Here is a 26,130-nt window from a genome sequence, read left to right on the forward strand (position 1 = left end):
TGAGTGCCAAATAAAAGTCTATAGGCTCAAAATGGTTAACTAGGGATAGATTTTATTTGTGATAGCAATAAAGCTCGAAAAGATTAAAAAAAGCCTAAAATCATTTGTCAAACCGAGCCTCACCTAAAAATTCGCTTCGACTCACATACATGTCAAGTTCTAGACACAAGTACAATGACATGTACTACACAAAAATATCACTTCAAACATAGCACATGACTCAATAAGGACGGTTTCATTTCGACTCTCAAACTAATGCAAGTATTCACGGAGCCACAAGATATTAAACATTAAACACAAAGTGAACATAAGTCAAGAAAATGAGACATAGGCATCACAAAACATGCTATCCAAATAACCAAGGCTTCATAAGCAATATTAGCACCTAGGGAAGTTACTACACATGCTAAATCTAAATATGCTACTATCAAACAAGTCAAGGGTGCCTAGGAATCTCATCTTTCTTCCTCCATTTTTTCCTGAGTCCTACTCTAGAAAAAAAAAAAACAAAAAAAAAACTACTACCGGTTCAACTACGTTCCATGGAAAAGAACCGAAGCACAAAGAAAAATTACGAGGGATTTTACTACCTAAAGGAAACTAAAAGATATATTTTTTGATTTTTGTTTGGGCTTTAATCCCTCAAGAAAACTTCTAAGAAGATCCATCGTCGGGAAATGTCCAATTTTTCTACCTTGTTTTTTTAAATTTTTCTTATTTTGAAAAACAAAATTTAGGAGCTACTAAAATACTACACAACTACGAAAACAAAAATAAGAAGCTAAAATCAAAATAAGAAGTAATATTTTCCTTACATACTACTACTAATTATCTAGAGGAATTCTCCCACCCCACACATAAATGAGTGCAGTTCCCTAATGCATAAATAAAGCAAAAAAATAATGAGGGTGGACAAGAAACTCCCTGAAAGGCCAAAGGCTGAAAAATAGCGGCTCACGGAGTACTCAGACTTCCCTCATGCATGATCCTTTGTGTGGACCACCCACACTTAGTTCTCACCATCTATCTCACTTTTGCACTCTTCCAATAGCTTTGCTTCCTATGCTTATAATCCTACAAAATAAAAACAGACACTATAAAAATAATATAATAAAAATAAAAATAAAATAAAGCAGTGAAGCTGGGTTGCCTCCCAACAAGCGTCTGATTTAACGTCGCGGCGCGACGCAGAACCTCGTCTAATCATTGGCAAGTAACACCTTCGACTTCTGACGATCAAAGTCACCTCCATAATAGTGCTTTACTCTTTGTCCGTTTACTAAGAACATTCTCTCACCACCTACGACGCGCAACTCAATTACACCATGTGGAGTGACTCTTACTACCTCAAACGGGCCCGACCATCACGATTTGAGCTTCCCCATAAAGAGTCTCAACCTCAAATTGAACAAGAGAACTAATTGGTTCGGTTCGAACTCGCGATTATGGATATTCTTATCATATCGGTGCTTGGTCTTTTCTTTATATAACTTGGCATTCTCATATGCGTGCAAGCAAAACTCATCAAGCTCGTTCAATTGCATCAACTATTTTCACCCACTTATTTTGCATCAAAGTTCAGCTTCTTTATCGCCCAATATGCCTTGTGCTCAAGTTTCACCGGTAAATGTCATGACTTCCCATAAACCAGCTTGTAAGGGGAGGTTCCGACTGGAGTTTTGTAGGTGGTCTGGTATGCCCATAGAGCATCATCAAGCTTTGCAACCCAATATTTCCTACTTGCACTAACCGTATTTTCCAGAATTTGCTTTATTTCTCTATTTGACACTTCAACTTGTCCACTAGTCTGAGGATGGTAGGCGGTCGCAACCTTATGTTTGACCCCGTATTTCGATAAGACATTGTCCAATAGCTTGTTACAAAAATGGGTACCCCCATCACTTATCATCACTCTTGGAGTGTCGAACCTTGTAAAGATTTGCTTTTTGACAAAGTTAACCACAACCTTGGCATCATTGGTCGGTAGAGAAATAGCCTCCACCCACTTTGACACATAGTCAACTGCCACCAAATATACTTGCACCCATTGGACAAGGGAAACGAACCCATAAAATCAATTATTTTAACCTCCATAACACCATGCAATGGCATCTCATTCCTTTTCATAATTGTTCCTGTTTTCTGGCACCTATCACACCTCCTAACAAACTCATGGGCATCTTTAAATAACCTAGGACAATAGAAACCCTATTGCAACACCTTGGTTGCTGTTTTGTCACCCGCATGATGACCAACATAAGGCAACATATGACAATAATGTAAGATATCATTTATTTCAGATTCGGGCACACATCTTCTCATTAACTGATTGGTACAAGATTTGAACAGAAACGGCTCATCCCACATATATGATCTCACATCTCGCAAGAACTTCTTTTAGCATGAGGTTCAAGGTCAGGTGTCATTTCTTCACTTTCCATATAGTTAAATAAATTTGCATACCATGGCACCTCCCCAGCAGTAACGGCCAACAATTGCTCATCCGAGAAGGTTTCTTTGATGGCATCTCCATCAGCTACATGATTCCGAGTTTCTAACCTGGACAAGTGATCAGCCACTTGATTCTCTGTTCCTTTACGGTCTTAGATCTCCAAGTCAAGTTCCTGCAAGAGTAAAACCCAACGGATTAGCCTTGGTTTAGCATCTTTCTTTTTGAACAAATACCTAATGGCTGCATGGTCTGTGTAGATGATGATTTTGGTGCCAACCAAATAGGCCCGAATTTATCGAACGCCTACACTACAACAAGCAACTTCTTTTCTGTCACAGTATAATTTATTTGAGTAGGAGTGAGAGTCTTTCTTGCGTAGTAAATGGAGTGAAATATTTTGCTCCTCCTCTAGCCAAATACGGCCCCAATTGCACCATCACAAGTGTCACACATCAGCTTGAATGGCTCATTCTAGTCACGAGCCACTATGATTGGTGCCCTCACTAACTTCTTTTTCAGCTCCTCGAATACTTTCAGACAAGCATCGTCAAACTTGAATGGCACATCCTTCTCTAACAACCTGCACAAAGGAGATGAAATTTTTGAGAAATCCTTTATAAATCGGCGATAAAAACCTGCATGTCCCAGAAAACTCCTAACTCCTTTCATTGAATTTGGCGGTGGCAACTTTTCAATTGCTTCCACATTAGACTTGTCAACTTCCAGTCCATCTTTGGACACCTTGTGCCCCAGCACTATACCTTCACGTACCATAACATGACACTTTTTCCAATTTAGTACCAGATTAGTCTCCTCACACCTAGCAAGCACTTTAGCAAGATTGGTCAAGCATTTAGCAAAAGAAGGACCAAACACAGAAAAATCATCCATAAAGACCTCCACAAATCGTTCCATCATATCGGTGAAAATAGCCATCATACACCTTTAAAAAGTTGTAGGTGCATTACATAACCCGAATGACATTCTCTTAAATGCATAAGTGCCATAAGGGCATGTAAAAGTGGTCTTTTATTGATCTTCCGGGGCAATAACAATCTGATTATAATCTATGCATATTCGACAACTAGTCACAGCCCTAGTTGGGATTAATTAATTTTGTTCATTCACAACAACAGTCATACCCCCTTTTTAGGTACACATTGGACAGGGCTTACCCACTTACTATTGGAGATAGAAAATACTATACCTGCGTAATTACTTCTTTTCTTACCACCTCTTTCATGATTGGATTTAGGCAGCATTGATGTTCCACACTAGGCTTGTGTCCCTCCTTCATGAGTATTTTCTACATGCAGAATACAGGACTAATATCCTTTATATCAAACATTATCCAACCAATGGCATGCTTGTGCTCCCTCAGCCCCCTCAACAACTTTTCTTCCTGCAAGTTAGACAAATGAGAAGAAACAATCACAGGTAAAGTGTTAGAACTTTCCAAATATTCATAATGAAGATGCGATGGTAAGGGCTTAAGTTCCAATGTTGGGGCCTTCTCAACTGAGGGTTTAGGGGACGGGGCGATTGGCCTATCCAGAGGCTCTAATTGGGATCTTTCTCTTATGTATTCACAAGAAGCATGCAGAATTTGCAATATCTCCGCAACCTCTTCTTCAAGTTCTTAGTGATTGAACAACATCAATGCCCTTTCTAGTGCTTCATCTTTAAATACAGTTGGCTCCACGGCTAGTTCATTTATCTCTACCACAAAAATCATGGCAAGGTCCTCGTAATGACGAGGTAACTGAATGGCTCAATATATATTGAAGACTGCTTCTTCATTATCCACCCTCATGATTATCTTACTTTCTTAGACTTTGATAATTGCATCTCCAGCGGCCAAGAGAGGTCGTCCCAAGATGATAGGAACTAACTCATCATCCTCGTAGTCCAAGATGATAAAATCTGCAGAGAAAATAAACTTCCCAATATGCAGCAAGACGTCCTGAATTACCCACTCAGGATAAACATAAGATCTATCAACTAATTGTAGCATCACCTTGGTGGGTCTCGGAGCTCCTAAGACAAATTGTTTGAACAATGACAATGGAATAAGGCTGATACTTTCACCCAAATCACATAAGGCTCTACCTACATCAATTTCACCAATCCTCACGGGGATGGTAAACTACCTAGATCCTTAAGCTTTTGTGGAAGCTTATGTTGAATCCTGGAAGTGCACTCCTCAGTAAGTGCGACGGTCTCAAACTCATTTAACCTCCTTTTATTTTCCACTATATCCTTAATATATTTTGCATATTTTGGGACATTACGGAGCATGTCCACCAAAGGGATGTTCAAGTGTATCTACTTCAGCATATCTAGAAATTTGTGGAACACGTGGTCATCATTTTTCTTTCTCAATCTTTGAGGAAAAGGGGGTGACACCCTCTCTGATATATGCTCAGACTCTATTTTGTTTTTCTCATCTACCTCTATAGGTTTTGGCACTCTTTCTTCTTAAAGCCGAGACGACTTCTTTTTCTTCTTAGGAATTTCTACCAACTCTCTCCCATTTCTCAACGTCTCTGCATTGACTTGAGGATTTTTCTCTGTATCACATGGGAGAGCTCCAGCAGGTCCAGTGTTTTGATTGTTAGCCATTTGCCCAAACCGCCTCTCTAGATTTTTGAACTTTATGCACAACTGTTGATTGTCTATCATGAGCTTTTTAATCATGTCAGTCAAACTCTCCTCTACTTGCCATGGGGGTTTAGGTGGATGATTGTAGTTAGCTTGAGGCTTGTTATTCTGATTTCCACCCTAAGAGAAGTTAGGATAATTCCTCCTATTCGAATTGTATGTGTTAATATATTGAGCATTTTGATTTATCAGCCCTCTAGCTTGTTGCTCCACTTAGTAGATGGATTCAGGATTCACGGAGCATATGTCACTTGTGTGACCTTCGCCACATAACTCAAAGCAAGTAGATAGTTTTTGCACATGTTGCATCTGTTGTGCTTGGTGCATTGTCATTTTATTCATCTGATTTGCTAATCTCGCTATATCTACCCTTATGGCTGAGAAATTATCAAGCTCAATTACACCTGATGCCTTTTGTTTAAGTGCTCTTCATGGTTTTCCATTTCCTTGCTAATTATTATCATTAGCAGTAAATTTTTTAGCAGGATCTGGATTTCACTATACGGTCTTGCCATACAACTACCCCAACATACTGAGTCAAGATTCATCTTCGATGTCTCGTCCAACCCATCCACGAAAGTGTGACCCAACATCTCATCAGTCCGACAATGATGTGGGCAGTCTCTGAGTAACTTCTTTTATCTTTTCCAAGCTTGACGAAGAGCCTCGCCATCTCCTTATTGAAACCCAAGAATCTGACTCCTCAACGACTTTGTCTTGTTAGTGGGAAAAAACTTGATTAAGAATTTTTGTGCTAGATTATCCCAAGTGTGGATCGAGTTTGCGGGCTCCTTTAGCAACTATTCTTTGGCTTCCCCCGACAGTGACAAGGGAAACAGTGTTTTTCTGACATACTCTTTGGAAACATTCGGATAATTGTAAGTATATGTAATTTCCAAAAAATTTTGAATGTGCCACTACAAATCTTAATGAGATAGACCCACATACTGCCCTGTGGACTAAATCAGTTATACCATGTACTGTTTGAGCTCAAAGTCACTCGTGATATCAGGCTTTACTATAAGCTAAGTCATATTAGCAAGATTAGGCCTTGCGGCCTCGATCACTGGTCGCACTTCATTACATGCCATCTCAAGTGGTTGAGGTTGAACTATGATGTCCAACTCTCCTTCTGATCTAGTTCTAGCTTCGACTTCCCTTCTTACCCTATGAAGTATTCATTCTATTTCAAGTTCAAGAGAAAGAAGGTTGTTCGCACTTCTACTCCTCCCCATTCAAGATTAGACCTTGTGTTATCACAAATAAAGCAAACTACAAATTAAAACTTGAACAAATAATGAATAAAAGCTTAACTTAAATAAACAATCAATAACTAAGTCCCCGACAACAACGCCAAAAACTTATTGGTTCCCCAAGTACACACAAGTATACGTTGCCGTCAAGTAATAAAGTAACTCAAAAGTCGGATATCGAACCCACATAGACATAGATTAATCGTTAACTAAGTAAACTAAAACCAATTAACTATCCAAGATAATCAAAAATATTGTTTATCTACTAAACTACTTTTGCAAATATTGAACATGTAATTAACTAATTTATCAGGGATGCAACATGTGTTTTAGATTTTACTCAGAGGAAATGAAGATTCCAGGGTTATGGTTGGTTTATCAATCCTATTAAGTTCAATAACCACACTTGTTAATCCAGATTATCAATGGTTGTTAATTGACCAAATTGTTTATATGAATAGCATGTTCCCACAATACTACTCGCTTATCCATAATATATCAATCATATATTCCTATGCTATTGAATCTATCATGAATGAATATAATATGGTTTCTAACTAAGTAAGACTATTATGTATATTCCTATTATAACCGCGAATTTATTCCCCGAGCCACGACTTCAAAAATAAGCTCTCTTTAATTCTACTCTAATCTAAATACGGCTTTCCAAGCATAGCATAGATAGTAGGGTGAATTGGTAGCTACTACAATTCACAAGTTAAAACTAGAATTAAAGAAACAACCACAGGATGATAATCTGAATTAACGAAGATGTAATTAATAAACGTTAATAATCATGTCAACCACAACCCTAGAAACTAGAGTGCTTAGCCACTCATGTTCGTAGTAATAATTTTTCAAGTATTTTGCATAATCAAATTACAAAGAAAAGATGAAGGAATGAAGAAATCGATGATTTTCTCCTCCAAAAGTTGTCCCACGTGATGTTCTTGCCTCCAAAATGGCTTGTTCTCCCCTCTCTCAATTTATTTGAGGAGTATTTATATGTTAGGGCCAAAAATCCCTTAGTCCAAATCCGGGTTGTAGTCTTTTATCCAGCGACTTTTAATTACTGGGCTATAGACCTCGCGAAGCCAGGCATGTAGCGTGGTCAACCTAGCTACAGAGCTGGCTCCGCCTGGCCTGCAGCACGGTCAAGTTGGCTATAGAGCTGGCTTTACTTGGTCTGTACACGGTAAGGAACACTATAGAGCTAGCTTTTCTTGGTCTGTAGCACGGTTTAGGTACTTGATGCTTTTATGCTCTTTTCTTACTTCACATTGCACGAAAACTTTCTAAATCACTTCCAATTGACTCCTACACATATAAATACCATTATTTAGCTCGAGTCACAAATATTCACACTAAAATTAACAAGATCGAACCATAATGCAAGGTACATTACATGCAAAAATATGAATTTTTAGCCAAACATCATTTTCTATTAGATGAATTCAGGAGTTAAAATGAGCAAATTAATTTGGAATTACGTATGCATTTTAATATTTTTGGTATAGGTATACCTAAATTGAGTCGAAATTAGTTACGTTGAAGCCACAAATTCGATTTAGATCCGCTTCTTTGCTCCCTCCCCTCCCTCCTGTTTTAATGTTATGTTTCAATATAGCAATAGTAGTTTTTTTTTTTTTTTTTTTTTTTTTTTTAACAATAGCAGTAACAATTGCTGTCATTAGTCAATTGTTTGTTACTCAATCTCTTAATATACCGTCAACATTCAAATTGAGACAATTACACAAACATTAGATCTATTTTATTCATGAAAAATCGGACACTAGCTGAATGACTGGAGAAATATCGAAACCTTGCATCAATTATCATTGTCATTTGTATCGCAATCAATGCAGACATGTATATATATTCTGTAGTTTTTAATAGTCTGTTCGTAGAGTCATACTTTCTACATAGTTATGCTTTTTGATTAACAGATCCGTAGGGTAACTATTCCTAGATGCATGCCTATTAGCACCATTTGGCCAAATCTTTATAGGATCAGCACTTTTCCCTTTTCTATCTTCTCACATAGAGCAATCTCTTTTAACCCACTTTTTTGGGTATTTGTCCTTTTGATATGATCCTAACTAGATTCTGTTTTTTTGTTAGATGACATTTCTACTTCCCAAGATAAAATAGGCAAAATTAAACCATCATTTCTAAGGTATTCCTATTTCTTAATAAGTGAACGAAAATTGACCACCAAAATCTAGATAATTACCATTGATTATTCTAGAATCTTACGCAACTTAGTGTATTCTACTATCGCATTGCATTTTATTTAGCGAACCTATCTCAGATGCTAAATATTTGTGGGGGGAGAGGAATATAGCATAACGTAGTTTATTATGCTTTTGAGTACTCCCTCCGTTCCAGTTTATGTGAACCTATTTCCTTTTTGGTCCGTTCCAAAAAGAATGACCCTTTTCTAAATTTGGAAATAATTTAGCTTAAACTTCCAATTATACCCTTAATGAGAAGCTTTTATAACCACACATACTCTAGACCCCTTTTTTGACTTGTTTAGAACCAGAAATTCCAAAAGTCTTCATTTTTTCTTAAACTCCGTATCCAGTTAAACAGATTCACATAAATTGGAATGGAGGTAGTAGTATGTATCAAATTTGAGTCCAGGGACAGATCTAGACTAGACAGAATTCATCGCGTCTAGCTCAGACTACGTGTTAGTTTTGAAAATTAGCACATATATAAAAGATCAGTACCTACTTACTCTACTTTCAAAATTCACCAATATTGGGCCATATTTACCCACTTCCTTTTTATCATCCAATGCATAAATAGTGGAATCATAAAACATGAAAATAAAAGAAGAAACTGAACTAGCTTGAATCTCCTATCAGATCAGTACGTACTCACAAGATAGGCTAGTACAATGAAGAGTAAATAAAGATGAAGGTAATTCAACTTAGGTGCATAGCTAAGGTACATTCCGCAAAAAGGGCCAGCATGTGATAAACGACCGTACCTATTTAATAAGGTCGCTCTTAAACCTGGGGGGAAAGCACAAAGCGCATAAAATCATTTTGTAGCAGTGGACAAATGACAATTGCAGTGAAACATGAAAGCAGAAGAATGACATACAAAGGAAATTTGATGGTGACCTGCCAATTTCCATAAGAAGCCATGCTCCCAATTTCGACACGGTAGTATTTCAAGTCATTTACATTTTACACTAACATGTTATACTAGCTTCAATATCAGTGTAGTTTCTGTGCTAGCACGTTAATTAGTTATCGTTTTTATCAGGTTACAAATTAAAGTACATGTGTTAACTTATATGATACCTGTTGTGGCAAACGTATAAAAGGAGTCAAATAAAAGTTCTGCTACTGCTGTTACCTATTTCATATTTTACGTATCTTCGACAACTTGGCAAATAAATAAACACAAGTAGATTAATACCAACTGAAGACCAAATCCAGGCGCAATTATGGTTCCATGTGTTTGGTAGCTGCGCTCTTGTCTATGCAGTAGCACCGTGCAGGTTTATGTTACTATATTTTGGTTCCTAGAAAAGTAGATCATGCATTTACATTTTCTGCATTCACATAGACAATGCACCGGTAAACTCAGAAGAATGTCAAGCGCACTGGACTGGAAAAAATCCAAATCTCAGCAACTTTATAGGAGAAGATAATTTGAGCTATTTACAAAGTGTTAAAATTGAACAGGTTCTTAAAGGACTGCTTTGTTTAAGAAACAAAAATAGGGCAGCCCGGTGCACTAAGCTCCCGCTATGCGCGGGGTCTGGTGAAGGGCAGAACCACAAGGGTCTATTGTACGCAGCCTTACCTTGCATTTCTGCGAGAAACAAGTACTAAATTAATTACCTTGTGCATCTGTGGCTATTATGTTTGCAAATGAGCACTATGCTTAAAATGCAACCAGTTATTTACCGTTGCTTCATGTTAAGGTTCTTCTTTTTGTACTCCTTTTTTTCCTTATTGCTTCATGCCTGTATTTCTTCATGTGTCGTCTCCCAGAAATTGACCAAGAGGAGATGAATGGTTTACAAGAAAAAGCTTAAACGAACCTCTAATTATAGCTCCATGATATCTCGAAGGATAGTAGGAGCATAGATGTACAATAGAACCTTATGCAGTTTGTTAGTAGTCACTAGGAAATGGAAAGGAGCAAAAGCTAATAGAAAGCGAACTCCACTGACTAGATAACTGTTTAAAAGAGGGGGAAAAATAAATTTTCTCTCATTTAAACAACATAAAAGTTCAAAATAAATTGAAGGAAGAATAATATATGGTACATCCGAAATGGAGTAACAACAATAGAAACTCTTACGTACCTACACAGCTCATGAAAATTAAAGCCCTAGCTATTTGTTAGGCTTATTGCAAAACATGTGAAGACTTGTGATTTTCACGTAAAGAGGTCACCATAATTACCTCGATCAAACCTACTTTCAGAGGCCACAACAGTATCCTCTGTTCTGCCTATGTTTCTCGCTTTCTCTTAGCATAATACAGCCTTTGCTTCATTTTCAATGGGCAATAGAGGAAGCACTTCAAGAAAACCTCAAGACTAACTTAAGCTGAAAGAAAGGTACATCGGATGCAACAAAAGGTCTTAGGAATCAGACAGAATCCAGTCACAAGACTGTAATATAATGCTAGCTGCAGAACATTGAATGTTCACTTTCAGCCCAAGAGCATTCTAATACGAAGGGAACAAAAGTAATATCACCTCCAACATCAGAAGTCATTTCTATTTTCTCTTTACATGCACTTATCAAAACAGAACTAGCTGAATATTTAGTGAAGTATTTATTAACAATTCAAGTCACTCTATCCACAAAATGTCAACAAACTGCTTTTAGCATTTATAGACAAAGGTAAAGATGTTACATGGAGCTATGTCCAATATGTGACTTATCTTACTCAACTAAGTAGCAACCTATGTTGGCCCAAGTAAAGGAGAGTTTTGAAGATTGACAAATTAAAGGAACTCAGACATGGACCAAGTCCATCCTAGTGAATCATAGATATGGTCAACTCAAGCATGTGAGTTGCACGTGAAGAAGATAAACCTCACTTACCAGAAATGATATTTTCTGATCCTAATCGGAAAGGTTGCATATGTGATAAGTAGAAAGACTCTTTACACAAAGAGAACACGGCTCAAGCGATGGATAGAACTAGAGGATGAGATCAACAAGAACTCTTTCACCAAGGAAGAGTAGCATCATGATTCTAGTTAATCTCTATTTACTAACTCCATAAATATCAGTGTTGTTCTCTTTTACAAGTAATGCACATAAGCAGAAGTTAAATCTCCGTGTTCTTTAATTTCTATATTTATTATTCCGCAACAGTAGTAGTTGGAACACAGAAGAACCATGTCCTTCTATAATTAGGTTAAACGTAAAATTGGGTACCACACAAATCACCCCCCTCTTGTGTGGTATTGAAGTATAAAACATCAATTGGTATCAGAGCGAGTTATCCTTGAAGAGGTTACACCTTAAGAACAGATCAAGATGAGTGAACCACCTGGAAACTGGGAAGGACAATCTACTTCTAGGCCTCCACTCTTTAATGCCCCAGTACTACTCCTGGTGGAAAAATAGAATGAGAGATTATATCATCGGAGAGGACTATGAACTCTGGGACATTATTACTGATGGTCCCCTAGCTACAACGAAGAAGAATGCTGAAGGAGTGGATGTGCCAAAAACTAGAGCTGATGGCACTAGTGAGGACTTGAAGAAGTAGGAAAAGAATGCTAAGGCCGAGAAATGACTTGTGTGTGAACTTGGTCCAGACGAGTTCAACAGAATTCAAAGCTGCACTACTTCTAAAGAAATTTGGGACACTTTACAAGTGGTTCATGAAGGAACTCCTTAAGTGAAGAGATCAAGAGGAACACTACTGTATTCTCAATATGAGAATTTCACCATGAAGGAAGGAGAAACCATCCAAGAGATGTACACATGGTTCACAACACTAACAAAGGATGTTAAGTCTCTTGGAAGGATTATCCTTGAAGAAGACAAGGTTGGGAAAATTCTGACAAGGGTCTTTCCTGTTACTTGGGAAAGCAAAATCACTGCTATTCAGGAGTCAAAGAACATTGCCACTCTCAAGTTGGACGAGTTAATGAAAATCTCATTGCCTATGAACTGAGAAGGAAGACCATGAAGATGAATGCTCCCAAGAAAGAAAGAAGCCTGGCTCTCAGAATTGCTGAAGGTGCAGATCTAGAGGAAGATGAAATGGACATGATCACAAGGGACTTCAAGAAGTATATAATCAGAGGAAAGTGTTCTTCAAGAAGTTCAACCTACAACAAACAAAGGGTCCCTGAAAAATAGACTCACGAGGGCTGTAACAAATGTGGTAAGACTGACCACATGATAAAAAATTATCCTCAATGGAAAATAGAATGGAAGAAAGAATGGGCTGAACGAAGGAACAGGAAGAAGGAACAAGTTCATCCCAAGAAAAATAAAGGAGCAACGAAGGCTATGGTTGCTGCCTGGGGAGAAAGCTCAGATGAGGAATCAGAAGATGAAGATAGAGATGAACAAGCACTTATGGCTATTGGAGAATCAGATGATGAACAAACACTTATGGCCATTGGAGAATCAGATGATGAACAAGAGGTAAGTGTGTTTCATCTCAAAGACAAGATTAATTTTTTGTCTAAAGAAAGGCTATCTGAGTTTCTGATAGATTTCATTGATGAGTCTGAGGTCATAAACAATGAAAAGGAACAATTGTCTAAGGAATGTGTAATCTTGAAAGCTCAGTGCAAGAATCTAGAACTCAGGGCTAGTGAAAGTGATAGTAAAAATACTGAGTTGAAGAACCATGTTCTTGAACTTGAGACCATTGTGTTAGAGCTCAGATCTGAAAATTTAAAACTGAAATTAGGAACAAGTAAAAAGAAAACTGATCAAATACATGTCACCTTAGAAGAAAATTTAGTAAAAATGAAGGATGAGCAGATAAGAGTCCTAAAAGAAGATCTAGGTAAGGTTAATCATGAACTAGACAGAACTTGCAAATGGAATAAGTCCTCTGATACACTATCTTGGCTATAAGAACATCACAGTAGCAATAAGAGAGGACTGGGCTATGGGACCCCTGCACCTAAGTGGGATCCCAAAAGCAATTATATCACACTTCCTGAGAACAAAATCTGCACACAATGTGGTAAGACTGGTCACTTTAAAGTGAATGTAATGCAAAAGAAAAGGCATGTCAAAAGAACAAAACCTTTGTTCAAGGGAAAAATAAGCTCCTAGGATGGGCTAAAAAGAATTTAATTCACTCTTTTGCTATAGAAAGGGACCCAAACTAGTTTGAGTTCCTAAGACTAACCCCTGATTTTCTCTTGTAGGTCAAAATGAAGGGAAGCAGTCAAATATATTACATGGATAGTGGCTGCTCAAAGCATATGACTAGAAGCAAGAACCAGTTCCTTTCACTTGAGGACCTCAAAAGAGGTAATGTCTCATTTGGAATTGGTAAGAAAAAGGAGATCATTGGGGTTGTAAAGGTAGGTAAGACAGTCTCACACTTCATTGAGAATGTCTACTTGATAGATGACTTGAAATATAGCCTAATTAGTGTATCACAATTGTGTAACCGGGGTAACTTGGTAGCATTCACCTCTAACAAATGTTTTGTGATAAATCTTACCACTGATAAGATTATTTTTTAGGGAAAAAGAGTAAACAATATATACATTGTAGATCTGTCCACTCTTTCAGAAAATGAACTCACTTTCCTAAGTGTGTTGGACAATGATCCCCTCCTTTGGCACAAAAGACTTGGACATGCAAGTCTAAGTCAACTCAACAAATTAGTCTCCAAGGACCTGGTGATAGAGCTGCCTAACATCAAGTTTAAGGAAGACAAAGTTTGTGAGGCTTTTGCAAGGAGAAAGCAGGTAAGATCCTCTTTTAAAAGCAAGAAAGTGGTAAGCACGACCAGGTCGATGGAACTGGTTCATATGGATCTCTGTGGTCCAATGAGAACATTAAGTAGAGGTGGTAAGAAATATATGATGGTGCTTGTTGATGATTACTCTAGGTTTACTTGGACATTATTTTTAAAATCCAAGGATGAAGCATTTGACATGTTTACTGCCTTTGTTAGAAAAACTCAGAAACAACTCGGTAATCAACTTGCATCAATTAGGTCTAATCATGGAACTAAATTTGAAAATGCTAAGTTTGTTGAATTTTGTGATGAACATGGTATATATCACAATATTTCTGCCCCTAGGACTCCTCAACAACATGGAGTAGTTGAAAGAAAGAATAAGACTCTTGAAGATATGGCTAGGACTATGCTTCTTTCTAGTAAACTGGCCCATAGCTTCTGGGCAGAGGCTGTAAATATTGCATGTTACATTATTAATAGGTGTATGACTAGACCTCTTGTAGAAAAGACTCCCTATGAGTTACTTAAAGGGAGAAAACCAAATATATCCCATCTTAGGGCATTTGGATGCAAGTGCTTTGTGCACAATAATGGAAAGGACTCCCTAGGTAAGTTTGATCCCAGAAGTGATGAGGGAGTATTCTTGGGATATTCTTCACATAGCAAAGCTTATAAAGTGTACAACAAAAGAACTATGTGTGAAGAAGAAAGTGTACATGTAGTTTTTGATGAAACTAACATTCTTTCTGAGATACAGGAACATCAAAATAAAGCTATTGGGCTGGTAAAAGAGTTAAATGAAGCTGCACCGGAAGAAGGAACAGGTGATGAAACAGGTTCTTCCGTCTAGGGCAACCTGACAGGGGGAACTAAATAAAGAAGATCTAAAACTAATCCCCAAATGGAACCTGTCCATGAGCCTGTTCCTCAGCAACAGAACATGGGAGAAACATCACACAGAAACCAGTTGGTTGTGAAACCTTACAAATATCAAAGTTCTCATCCCATTGAGAACATAATTACTGATCCAACCTTTGGAATTAAAACTAGATCTCAATTAAAGAATTTGTGTGCTTTTGATGCCTTCTTATCTCTTATTGAACCTAAAAATGTTGCTGAGGCTTTGCAGGATGCATACTGGGTGAATGCAATGCAAGATGAACTCAATCAGTTTGAAAGAAGTCAAGTTTGGCATCTGGTTCAAAGACCCAAGGACAAATCAATAATTGGCACTAAATGGGTCTTCAGAAACAAACTTGATGAAGATGGAATTGTTACAAGGAACAAGGCAAGGTTTCTCCTGCAACACCCAATTTTTTCCAATATATTTTAAATATGCATAAAAGCTTTCAAAATAGTGTGTGTATATATATAAGCATGCACAAGGCTTTTATTATGTTTCCCATATTTATAAGGGCTTAAATTGATTTATTTTCTCCCTTTTTATCCCTAAAATCCCCAATAATTACTTCCAAAATTATTGTTTTGATAATTCATTTATTGGATTTCTATATTTATGCCAAAATATGGCTAGTGTAATTTTATGTATTTTTACAATTACATTAAGTTTTTTTAAGCTAAATTGCATATAATTGCAATGTTAGCCCATTTTAAGATATAATTATATTTTATGTGAATAAAATTGGTTCCTATATTTTTAAAATATTAATTATGTGATTTAAATCATTTTGGTACCTTAAATTATTTTCCAGAAACTATCGGTTATTTTTATAAATTAAAACAGTGAAAAACTATCTATTTAAATAACAACCACATTTAGCTTTCAATTATAGCCAAATCGAACCCCTATTCCCAGTCCAATTTTACAGTTGATAACCCGACCCATACCCTATTAACCCTTACCCAAACCCAGAACCCACCTACCTATTTGAATTCTGACCGTTGATCTCCCAGATCAACGGTCCAAATAATTCCCTTCCTTTTTTAATTCTAACCAACCCCCCTAACCCTAATCATTTCTCCAATCCGCCGCCTTCATATACTCTCCCATCACCACAAATCAACGGTCCAAATAATTCTCTTCCTTTTTTAATTCTAACCAACCCCCTAACCCTAATCATTTCTCCAATTCACCGCCTTCATACGCTCTCCCATCACCACTTTTCTCTCAAACCTAACCCTAGACTCCTCCACTCACCTCCTTCTCCGGTCATCTCCGGCGACTATCTCTCAAGCCCCAAGCCTCCAATGGTCACTCCACTGCCTTGCTCCTCATCTCTAAGGCCCTCAAGGGTCCTGGGCCATGTCGATTTGGACCTAGGGTTTATGATTCTGTTGTTTGAGGCTTATCTGGTGTGATTTTGGCCAAAATCACACCATGTGTGTTACGATTTGTGAAGCTACAACAGGTTCTTTTGATTTCTACTTAGGTTTTCTTTTAAAACCCTAACTCTCTTCTGGATCTCTCAGATCTGTGTTATTTTCATGCTTTAAGCCTGTTTCCTTCTATGATTTGCTTATTCTCGAGTTTTCTTCCGAAAGATCTTCTACTCTAAACTGTTTTTACTTTATTTGGAAACTAGGTTTTCTCGGAGTTCTTTCTGTACCTGTTTCGACCCATTTCTTTATGATTTAACCTTTTCCCTTATTTATTTTGACCGATTCTATATTCCTACTGCTTTTTAACTCAACTTTGTTAAAAGCCCTGCTACCTACTTTCAACTATAAATTCTCTAAGTTTTCACAAACAAGGGACGAACACTTGGCTTTCAAAAAACTCCTCTCTTATTAAAATCTCTGTTCTCCTCTCTTCCTTGTGTTATTTGCTACTATTAGCCGGCTGCAAGCCAAGACTAATCATTTGTACTCTTTGGGTTCTTTCATTCTGCTTACTTCTCTTCACTGGTATGTCCTAATTTATTTTAAAGCCTCAACAACAACATGTTTATCTTCTTGTTTCACTTTTTTTTTATTTCTAGCATGATTTTACTTGTGGTTTTGTGTGAAGTTTGTAGTTAGACATGCTAGTATGACTCCCCTCCCTTTAATTTCATGTGTTCCCCTGTATGATTCAAGCATGCCTGGACAATTGTTTTTAATCTACTGTGTGCTTACCATTCTTATGAGTCCAAAATCCCTATTCCCCGAGTGTTTATATTCTCCCCGATTAGTTTGTGATTATGCCAGTTTCAGTTATTGCTGAGCATGTCCAAACTAATCCAAATACCTTTGCCAGGGTTATATGTTTGCAGTCTGTTAGCTTATATGGGTCCACCAAATCGTAGAGTACCTGGTCCTCTACAAGTTTCTGCTGAGAGCACTTAGTAAAGCAGTAAGTAAATGAGGCAGAGGATTTTTACGTGGAAAAATCCCGCACAAGGGGATCAAAAAACCACGACCTACACCTGGAGGTGTTTCACTTTACTAACTTGTAATCTTACCGATTACAAGCCACTTTACAATACTTCCTATTTCAAAGGATTTACTCAACTAACTTGTGGTACCTTTACCACAAGCCACTTTGTGACTATCCTAGTTACAAAGGCTTTTTCTAACTTGTGGAGCTATCACCACAAGCCACTTGGTAATTCTACAATTACAAAGACTTTTCTTTATGACTAAATCTAGTCATAACCTAAACTCAGCGAGTTTAAGGATTTACAAGAGGATTCCTAATTAGTACGCTTCTAAGTAAGCGATTTAGGAGATATAGTAAGTACAATAACAAGGTTACAACTCAACTAGGACAACAACAATCAATCTTTTAGGAACTGGTCCGTAGTGGCGTTCAACCTTGTTCTTCAAGCTTGAAAGGATGATTTTTCTGTTTTTGCAAAAGGCTTGAATAAGAAACAGAAACCTTCTAGTGATGTCTTTGTATAAGGCTTCATCAGGTACATCTTGATCACATCACTTGAAGTGATGTGAGTGCTTTGTTTGGTTAGAGAATGAGTGGGCTGACAGTATATTGCAGTGCGGCCGAAATAGTGTCGTCACTCACTTTAGTTCCAACTGTGTCCAAATGACTCTATACTGCTACATAGGAACCACAAGAGCATCAAGTCCTTGTTTGGTTCCTAGCTCCTAAATTTGTAGCAGTTCATCCTTAGCTGGGATCCGTTCCAGTTTGCATCAATCCAAGTAGGTCAGGTGCCCTATCTGGTTCTTATCAGTAAGTTTGTTAGATCATCAAAACATAAGGTAAGAGTATTTAAGATCTATCAATTTTCCCCCTTTTGATGGTGGAAAACTTAAACAGTTATAAGTTCAGAATTAAGGCAGCAGGGAGCAGTGTCAAAGAGTTCCCCTTAAGACTATGCCTTAATATTTCAATTTTTCAATTCATATATAAGAACCAGTTCCCCAATATGGTTCCCCCTTAGTCCGATACTTTTCCCCCCATTTTGGCATCATTAAAAAGAATAAAAGCATAAAAAAGTCCAGCCAAGCTAACTCATGCCACATATGTGCACACTAGCACGAGGAAAAATAGAACACTAAGAGAAAGTACTAGAGAAAATAAAAGAGGATTTATATTAATAATTTTTTTTAAATATGCCTTTTCCTTTGAAAAAGGAAGAAGCATTATTTAGACTTGATCACAGGAGCAATAGTAGTACATCCCAACCACAAAAAAACAACAAAAACATTCACCAACCATCAACAAAGAAACAAAAAGGAACAGGAACATATCCAGATAACTGGTCACTGAGGGGAAACTTAGGGGGCACTAGGAGGAAAAGGCTTGGAAGCTGTATCAAGTATCTGGAGAACAAGGTCTATTCAGGCATTTACCGACTTTTGCTCGTTGAGCAGTTCAGCCTTTAGGTTCTCAACTTGTACCCTGAGGTCAGCATTTTCTTGGGTCAAATGGATCAGCTCATCATTCGAAATGGGAACTGCTCGGGCTTGCTGGCCTTTCATCGACGTATTTCCTCAGCTGCACTATTTTGGGCATTGATGAGCTGAGACACAGTTGAAGTGCTTCCTATACCCCCATATTTCTCAATACATTCGCACTCTTCTAAGGTTGTTTGTGAGAATTTCTGCTTACGGATCCCTACTTTACCTGTTCCCAGTGGAACCTCAAAGTATTTGAGCACTTGCATGAGCAAGAATCCATAGGGAAGCCCGTGATTGCCATCCTTGAAATCAGCCACTTTCTGCATGTGCTCAATCATTATGCCAGGAAAACTTACAGGGTTGAAACTATCCAATTGCTCCATTAAGAATAGATAAGATTTGGAAGTGACAGATCGCCTATTTGCTCGAGGCAACAGAACTTTGTTAACCAGCTCAAACAACAACTGGTAGATAGGAAGTATTGCTTTCTTATGGACTTGGTCCCCCTTCTAATTAGAATTATCTTTCACGACTGCATTGTGGAAGTTGTATTGACAGGCATCTCGTACACTAGACACCCCAATTGTAGGAACATGCATAATATCCCCAAGCAATTTCACGCCAAAGACAATATCTACCCCATTGAATAAGGCACACACATGGTCAGCATCAACTGGAAAGAGACTTGCGAAGAAACTCTTGACCTCCTCCTCATACACTTTAGGAGCATCAATGTAGAATAGATGCGTCCATTGCTGAAACTTTACCATTAAGCTGACGCATTCCTGCCATCTTAGAGATTTTTGGGTCAAATATACGACCCAACAAAACATTTTGATGCCTTAGTCTCTCAGAGCCAAGGCAGACGTCACTTCTGGATTTCTTCCCAGAACTGGGTTCTTCAACCGTTTCAAACTTGCGTTTTCTATGCTTTTCTCCACTAACTTTATCTTTCCCCTTGGACTTGACAAGAATATCTTCATCACTCCCTCCCTCCTTTGTCTTGGACTTGGAAGTAGATCCTTTTTCCATGGAAACAGACTCAGCCTTTTTCGAGCACCGCCTTACAAGGGAACCAGCCTCCTCAAGAGTTCCTTCCTCCACCACAACTACAGGGATAGCTTCATCACTCATAGGAACACCATTCTTTACCAACTTTCTCCTTTTCTTCTTACTACTTTTCTTGCTCTTTTGGAGTGCATAATCGTAGGCTACTTTGACTTGAAGCCTGGTAGTAAGCCATTTACTTTCAAACTCAGGGGTGGCGACAACCCTCTCTTACTTATGAATGCATCTAGGGCCACATTGTCCAGGTCTTCTTCATCACTAGATGTATTTTTGGTGCTTGAATTTTCAGGGGCATAGCATCGGATGCAGGTACATCACTATCCTGGGGATGAGAGTCCTGACCTGGGTCCTCCAGAGAGGGATAAGGTTCCTCATGTGATACCCCAGTAGTGTATACTACTGCATCCCCTTCAACAACCAGAAGGGCCCCTTTTACCCACATGCTTTATGACTCTTTTCTATGAGAAATAACTTCATGCAATATTCCATTCGCGGATACAACAAACACAGTCTTTTCTTCTTCAACAGATGCTTCCACAACCATGGAGTCGACAACAACGATGGCGGAGCCTTTTGTAAAGTCATTATTTTCACCTTGTTTTCCATTTAGAGTTTGACTGGTGTGGGCAACAGATGATGAAGAGGACGGAACAGTAGTTTCAGGGGTTGCTGAGTTGGGAAGAGGTTGGGAAACTAGGGAAGGTGTGATTGTAGCAGTAGGAGTGATAGAGGGTGATACAGACTCAATGAAGGAGAGATGTTCCATGGATGGGTCGAAAGTTTTCTCAGCCATTGGAAGAGGTGGTGTGATGATCCTTCCTTTAAGGTGAATCTAGAATAGGGCTTATGGTTAGGAAGGACAGAAGAGAAGGGTTTATAAAACGGAGAGGATAATTATGAAGGGAGAAGAATAGGCACCGATTCTGAAACAACGGTTGGGCGTAGAGAATTGTGACATTTCAGAGGGAGATAGAACGTTTTGAATTGAAAGGACGTGACAGCCAGATCTGAAAAGTTGATGACATGGCAGTTATATTTTGTGCCTTTTAAGACGTATATTAAATGATGTACATAACTACTAACCTTAGTACAAGAACCTGGTTCTTTGAAAAATATTTTCTTCAATCCCCTTCTTTTTGAAAAGGATTAATCCTCTTTTATCAGTCATGTACTGCATTTACTGCTTCTATGCTCATCATGCGTGTTTACCTGCAACGGTATTGAAGTGAGTTAGACAGGTCCATAAAACACTTTGAACCTATTATTTCTTAATAACTCGAGCCAACTCAAAAAGGAATCAGGTTCTTAATTTGGCCTCAACAGTCCCAACCTTACTCTGTTTCTTTCAAATTGTTCCCTACTTAGTGCCTTGGTAAAAATGTCTGCAATTTGATCTTCGGTGCCGCAGAACTTCATGCATATCAACCCTTTCTCCACATTATCTCTTAAAAAATGACGCCTCACATCAATATTTTTGGTCTTTTTATGTTAAACTGGATTCTTTGCCATGTTGGGTGCACTGGTGTTGTCATATAGGAGGGACACACTCCCAGTAAGAACTCCAAAATCCTCCAGTTGCTGCTTGATCCACAAAAGCTGAGCGCAGTAGGTTGCTGCAGCTACATATTCAGTTTCAGCTGTTGAAAGAGCCACTGAATTTTGCTTCCTTGTACCCCAAGAGATAAGACATGATCCTAAGAAGTGAGCCATCCCAGAAGTGCTTTTTCTGTCCACAAGATAACCTGCATAGTCTACATCAGCATACTCAATTAGATTAAAATTGTCACCTGATGGATAGTATAGCACTAGGCCCTGCGTGCCTTTGAGATATCTTAGTATTCTTTTGGCAGACTTCAAGTGAGATTCCTTGGGATTTGATTGAAACCTCGCACACAGCCCCACATTGAAAACAATATCAGGTCGACTGGCAGTGAGATAGAGAAGAGACCCAATGATGCCTCTATACATTATTTGATTCACATGAGATCTGGTTTTATCCATGTCCAGTTGAGTGGCAGTTGCAATAGGAGTGTCTATCACCTTTGATGCTTCCATGTCGAACCTCTTCAAGAGTTCCCTGATGTATTATTGCTGACAGATGGAGGTACCCTTTGGGGGCTGTTTTACTTGAAGACTCAAGAAGAAGTTTAATTGCCCCATCATGCTCATTTCAAATTCACTTCCCATAAATTTTGCAAATTCTTCACACAGAGAGTCAGTTGTTGCTCCAAAAATGATATCATCAACATAGACCTGAACAATGAGCAGGTTCCTTCCTCGTTTCTTTAAGAAAAGAGTGTTGTCAATTTTCCCTCTCTTAAAGCCATTTTCTAAGAGAAATTTTGACAATCTTTCACACCATGATCGAGGAGCCTACTTTAGCCCATACAAGGCTTTGTCTAATTTGAACACATATTCAAGGTGCTCATGACATTCAAACCCAGGGGGTTGCTTCACATAGACTTCTTCCTTAAGTAGTCCATTTAAGAATGCACTTTTGACATCCATTTGGAACAAAGTGAATTCCATATGAGAAGCAAAGGTGATCAGAATTTTGATGGCTTCCATGCGAGCCACTGGAGCAAAAGTTTCATCATAGTCAATCACTTCCTCCTGATTGTAACCTTGAACCACTAGCCTGACCTTGTTCCTTATGGTAATTCTATGCTCATCAAGCTTGTTTCTGAATACCCACCTGGTTCATATAATAGTTCTATCTGGGGGTCTGGGTACCAAGTGTCAAACACTATTTCTCTCAAATTGATGCAGCTCGTCTTGCATGGCTGTAATCCAATCTGCATCTTTTAAGGCTTCCTTGATGTTCTTGGGTTCTATCTGGGAGAGAAAGGCTGAAAAGGCAAGTGAACTTCTAGCTCTTGACCTGGGGACTCCGGAATCTAGAGGAGTGATTATGTTGTCTATAGGGTGAGAACTTTAATATCTCCAGTTAGATGTCTAGGATTTATTCTGAGAGGAAGAAAGTATGTTTGGCTGATTTTCCTCTATCCTTCTCTCAGATGCCAGTGGAGTTCCCTGAACTGCATCAACCACTTTTTCTTCAGCTTTAGTGGTTGTATTTGAAGTGTTTGGTTTTGTTGATGATGAGGCAACATTGTCCTCATTTGCCTCCTTCACTTCACTCATCATATCTGCTCTTCCGTTTGTCATGTTAATGACTTCACCAGGAACAAGTAAGGGTTCTCCATCTTGATCTTCCTTAGTATTCCTTCTCAAACGATAGATGAGATTCATAAAAAATAACATGGACACTTTCTTCAACACATTGAGTTCTCTTGTTATATATCTTGTAAGCCTTACTTTGAGAAGAGTAGCCAAGAAATATCCCTTTGTCACTTTTGGCATCGAACTTACCAAGTTGATCTTTTCCATTGTTGAGAACATAGCATTTGCATCTAAATGTTCTTAGTTAAGTCAGCTTGGGTTTTCCTCCATTCAGCAACTCGTACGGGGTTTTGTTCAAAATTGATCTAATCAGGTATTCACTAAGTAGTATGCAGTGTTGACAGCATCAGCCCAAAGGTTCTTTGGAAGTCCACTAGCAATCAGCATTATTCTTGCCATTTCTTCCAGAGTTATGTTCTTTATTTCTACTACTCCATTTTTCTATGAAGTTCTGGGAGCTGAGAAGTTGTGAGAGATGCCATTTTTATTACAGAAATCATCAAATTTGACATTGTCAAATTCTGTCCCATGATCTGATCTAATGCATACAACTCTAGACTCCATCTTCACCTGGAGTTTCTTTACAAAGGCCACAAATACTTCAACCATTTCATCTTTTGTTTTGAGAAATAGAGTCCATGTGAATCTGGAATAGTCATTCACGATCACGAAAATGTATCTCTTTCCTTCTCTGCTTTGCACCCTCATAGGTCCACACAGATCCATATGAAGGAGCTCAAGCGGTTTTGAGGTGCTCACATCTCTTTTTGACTTAAAGGAGGACTTTACATATTTTCCTCTGGCACAGGCATCACAGACCTTTTGAGTTTTGAATTGTGACATAGGCAAACCATGGACCAGGTCCTTCTGAATTAGTTTGTTCAGAAGAGAGAAGCCTGCATGGCCCAGTCTTCTGTGCCATAGTTCAGAATCATTGTCAATAGCCTTCAGACAACTCAGATCACCACTCTGTAAGGATTCTAAATCAGCAACATAGATGTTCTTGTATCTTTTGGCCACCAGGACTATTTCACCAGTCACAAGGTTAGTGACTGTACATATTTTGGACAAGAACTCCACTTTGTTTCCCTTATCGCAAATTTGAGAGACACTCAGGAGACTGTACTTAAGTCCATTGACATAGTACATATTTTCAATAGAGTGAGTGAGTGACTTCCCAACTTTTCCAACTCCAAGAGTGTACCCCTTTTTGCCATTGCCAAAGGATACACTCCCTCCTTGCAGGGCTTTTAGTGAAAGAAAGTTTGTGGTGTTCCCAGTCATGTATTTTGAACATCCACTATCCATGAACCATTGTTGACCACTTCCCTTCACTATTCCCTGCACAAGAAATTAGGAGTTAGTTTTAGGAACCCAAACAAGTTTGGGTCCCTTGTAGTAACCAAGAGAATGAATAAGAGCTCTCTTAGTCCAAATCGGTAATGTGCGTTTTCTATGAGTGGAACCTATTCCATATTTTGTGATCATAGTTTCAGCAGACACTTTATCTTTTGGGACTGATTGATTCTTAGCTTGGACACCTTCCTTGGAGTGCCCAGTGTTCCCACATTGGGTGCGAAGCCAGTTGTCAGATGCAGTGGCACTCTTACTGTGAGGGTTGTAAGGATCTTTGTTCCTTGGAAACCCTGCTCTCCGCCCTTTTTCACTGTTATTAGTGAGCAAGGTAGTGGTAGCCTCTATAGACCAGGTCCACTTTAGAGACTTTTCATGATCATTCATTACTTTTTCTAGATTGGCTTGGAGGAGCTCGTTTTTCTCAATTTCATCACTCATCCTACATCTCAAGGCCTTCACCTCATTTTCAAGCCTTGAATATTCCTCACTTACTATCTCCTCTACTCTTTCAAAGCTTTCAGGTTTTGACTCAGTCAAGGGCTTTGCTATTAGTTCCGTGCGGTCAGCAGTTTCTGCCAAGAGATCAGTCTTTTCTTTTCTAAGAATTTCAATGGCCTTCTTTTGATCAGTAATTGCAGCCACTAAGTCTTTTCTAATATGTTCAGATTCTTCTAGTTCTAAGAACAAGGAATCACTATCCTCCGCAAGACTACAAAAGGCAGTAATTAAAACATCAACTAAACACATGAGTTTTTTTGGAGAATAGGATTTCAGATTTTTCTCAACATTCCTGAAGTTTACCTCTTCGTTGCCATTATCTTCGTCATTGTCTGATTGAGCCATCAAATCAAGTGTTGAGTCATATAATCTCCTCGCCTTCAACTGCCATCGTAGAACTATCATCAGTATTAGATTTATCTTGATTTACTTGTGTAGTTACCTCATAGGATATTTGCAAAGCCTCCCATATTACCTTGGCAATGTCACATATAGATACTTTGTCGTACTTTTTAGGTTCCAAACCATATACCAGAATTTTCTTGGCAAGAAAATTCTTCTCCATTGCTTTCTTGTCTGCTTCAGTGTATTCTTCGCTGGCCTTTTTTTATTGAAAATAGAAATTCATTTAGTACCTTGATTGGAACAAACGGACCATCACAGATAACATCCCAAAGCTCGCAATCCAATGCCATGATGAAATTATGCATTCTAGCTTTCAGCCACCAATAGAATTTTCCATCAACTTGGGTGGGTGGTATATGGATTGACCTTCTTCAAGATTTAGTGGAGTCGTCATGAGGATCCTTCCTAGGTGTTAACCTGATAGGAGGAACCCGCTCTGATACCAATTGTTAGCTTATATGGGGCCGCCAAATCGTAGAGTACCTGGTCCTCTATAAGTTTCTGCTGAGAGCAC

The 26,130-nt window shown here is 38.4% G+C and overlaps 3 protein-coding genes across 3 annotated transcripts; all 3 read right to left on the minus strand.

Annotated features, from left to right (window-relative positions):
- Positions 1 to 1,630: 1,630 nt before the first annotated feature.
- LOC142177437 (uncharacterized) lies at positions 1,631 to 3,388 on the minus strand. The gene is made up of 3 exons (XM_075246067.1): positions 2,961 to 3,388; positions 2,560 to 2,624; positions 1,631 to 2,022 (listed from the first exon to the last, which is right to left on the minus strand). Exons 1-3 carry the CDS (start codon positions 3,386 to 3,388, stop codon positions 1,631 to 1,633), a joined length of 885 nt encoding a protein of 294 aa, XP_075102168.1.
- Positions 3,389 to 3,758: 370 nt separating this feature from the next.
- Positions 3,759 to 4,750, minus strand: LOC142177438 (uncharacterized). The gene is made up of 3 exons (XM_075246068.1): positions 4,603 to 4,750; positions 4,425 to 4,489; positions 3,759 to 3,854 (listed from the first exon to the last, which is right to left on the minus strand). The coding sequence occupies exons 1-3, from the start codon at positions 4,748 to 4,750 to the stop codon at positions 3,759 to 3,761; spliced, it is 309 nt and encodes a 102-aa protein (XP_075102169.1).
- A 16,912-nt stretch (positions 4,751 to 21,662) lies between these two features.
- LOC107777305 (secreted RxLR effector protein 161-like) lies at positions 21,663 to 22,229 on the minus strand. Its single transcript, XM_016597299.1, has one exon. It carries the CDS (start codon positions 22,227 to 22,229, stop codon positions 21,663 to 21,665), a length of 567 nt encoding a protein of 188 aa, XP_016452785.1.
- Between the last annotated feature and the right edge of the window lie 3,901 nt (positions 22,230 to 26,130).

Source organism: Nicotiana tabacum, chromosome 3, assembly GCF_000715075.1.
Source record: "Nicotiana tabacum cultivar K326 chromosome 3, ASM71507v2, whole genome shotgun sequence".
Lineage (NCBI taxonomy): Eukaryota > Viridiplantae > Streptophyta > Magnoliopsida > Solanales > Solanaceae > Nicotiana > Nicotiana tabacum.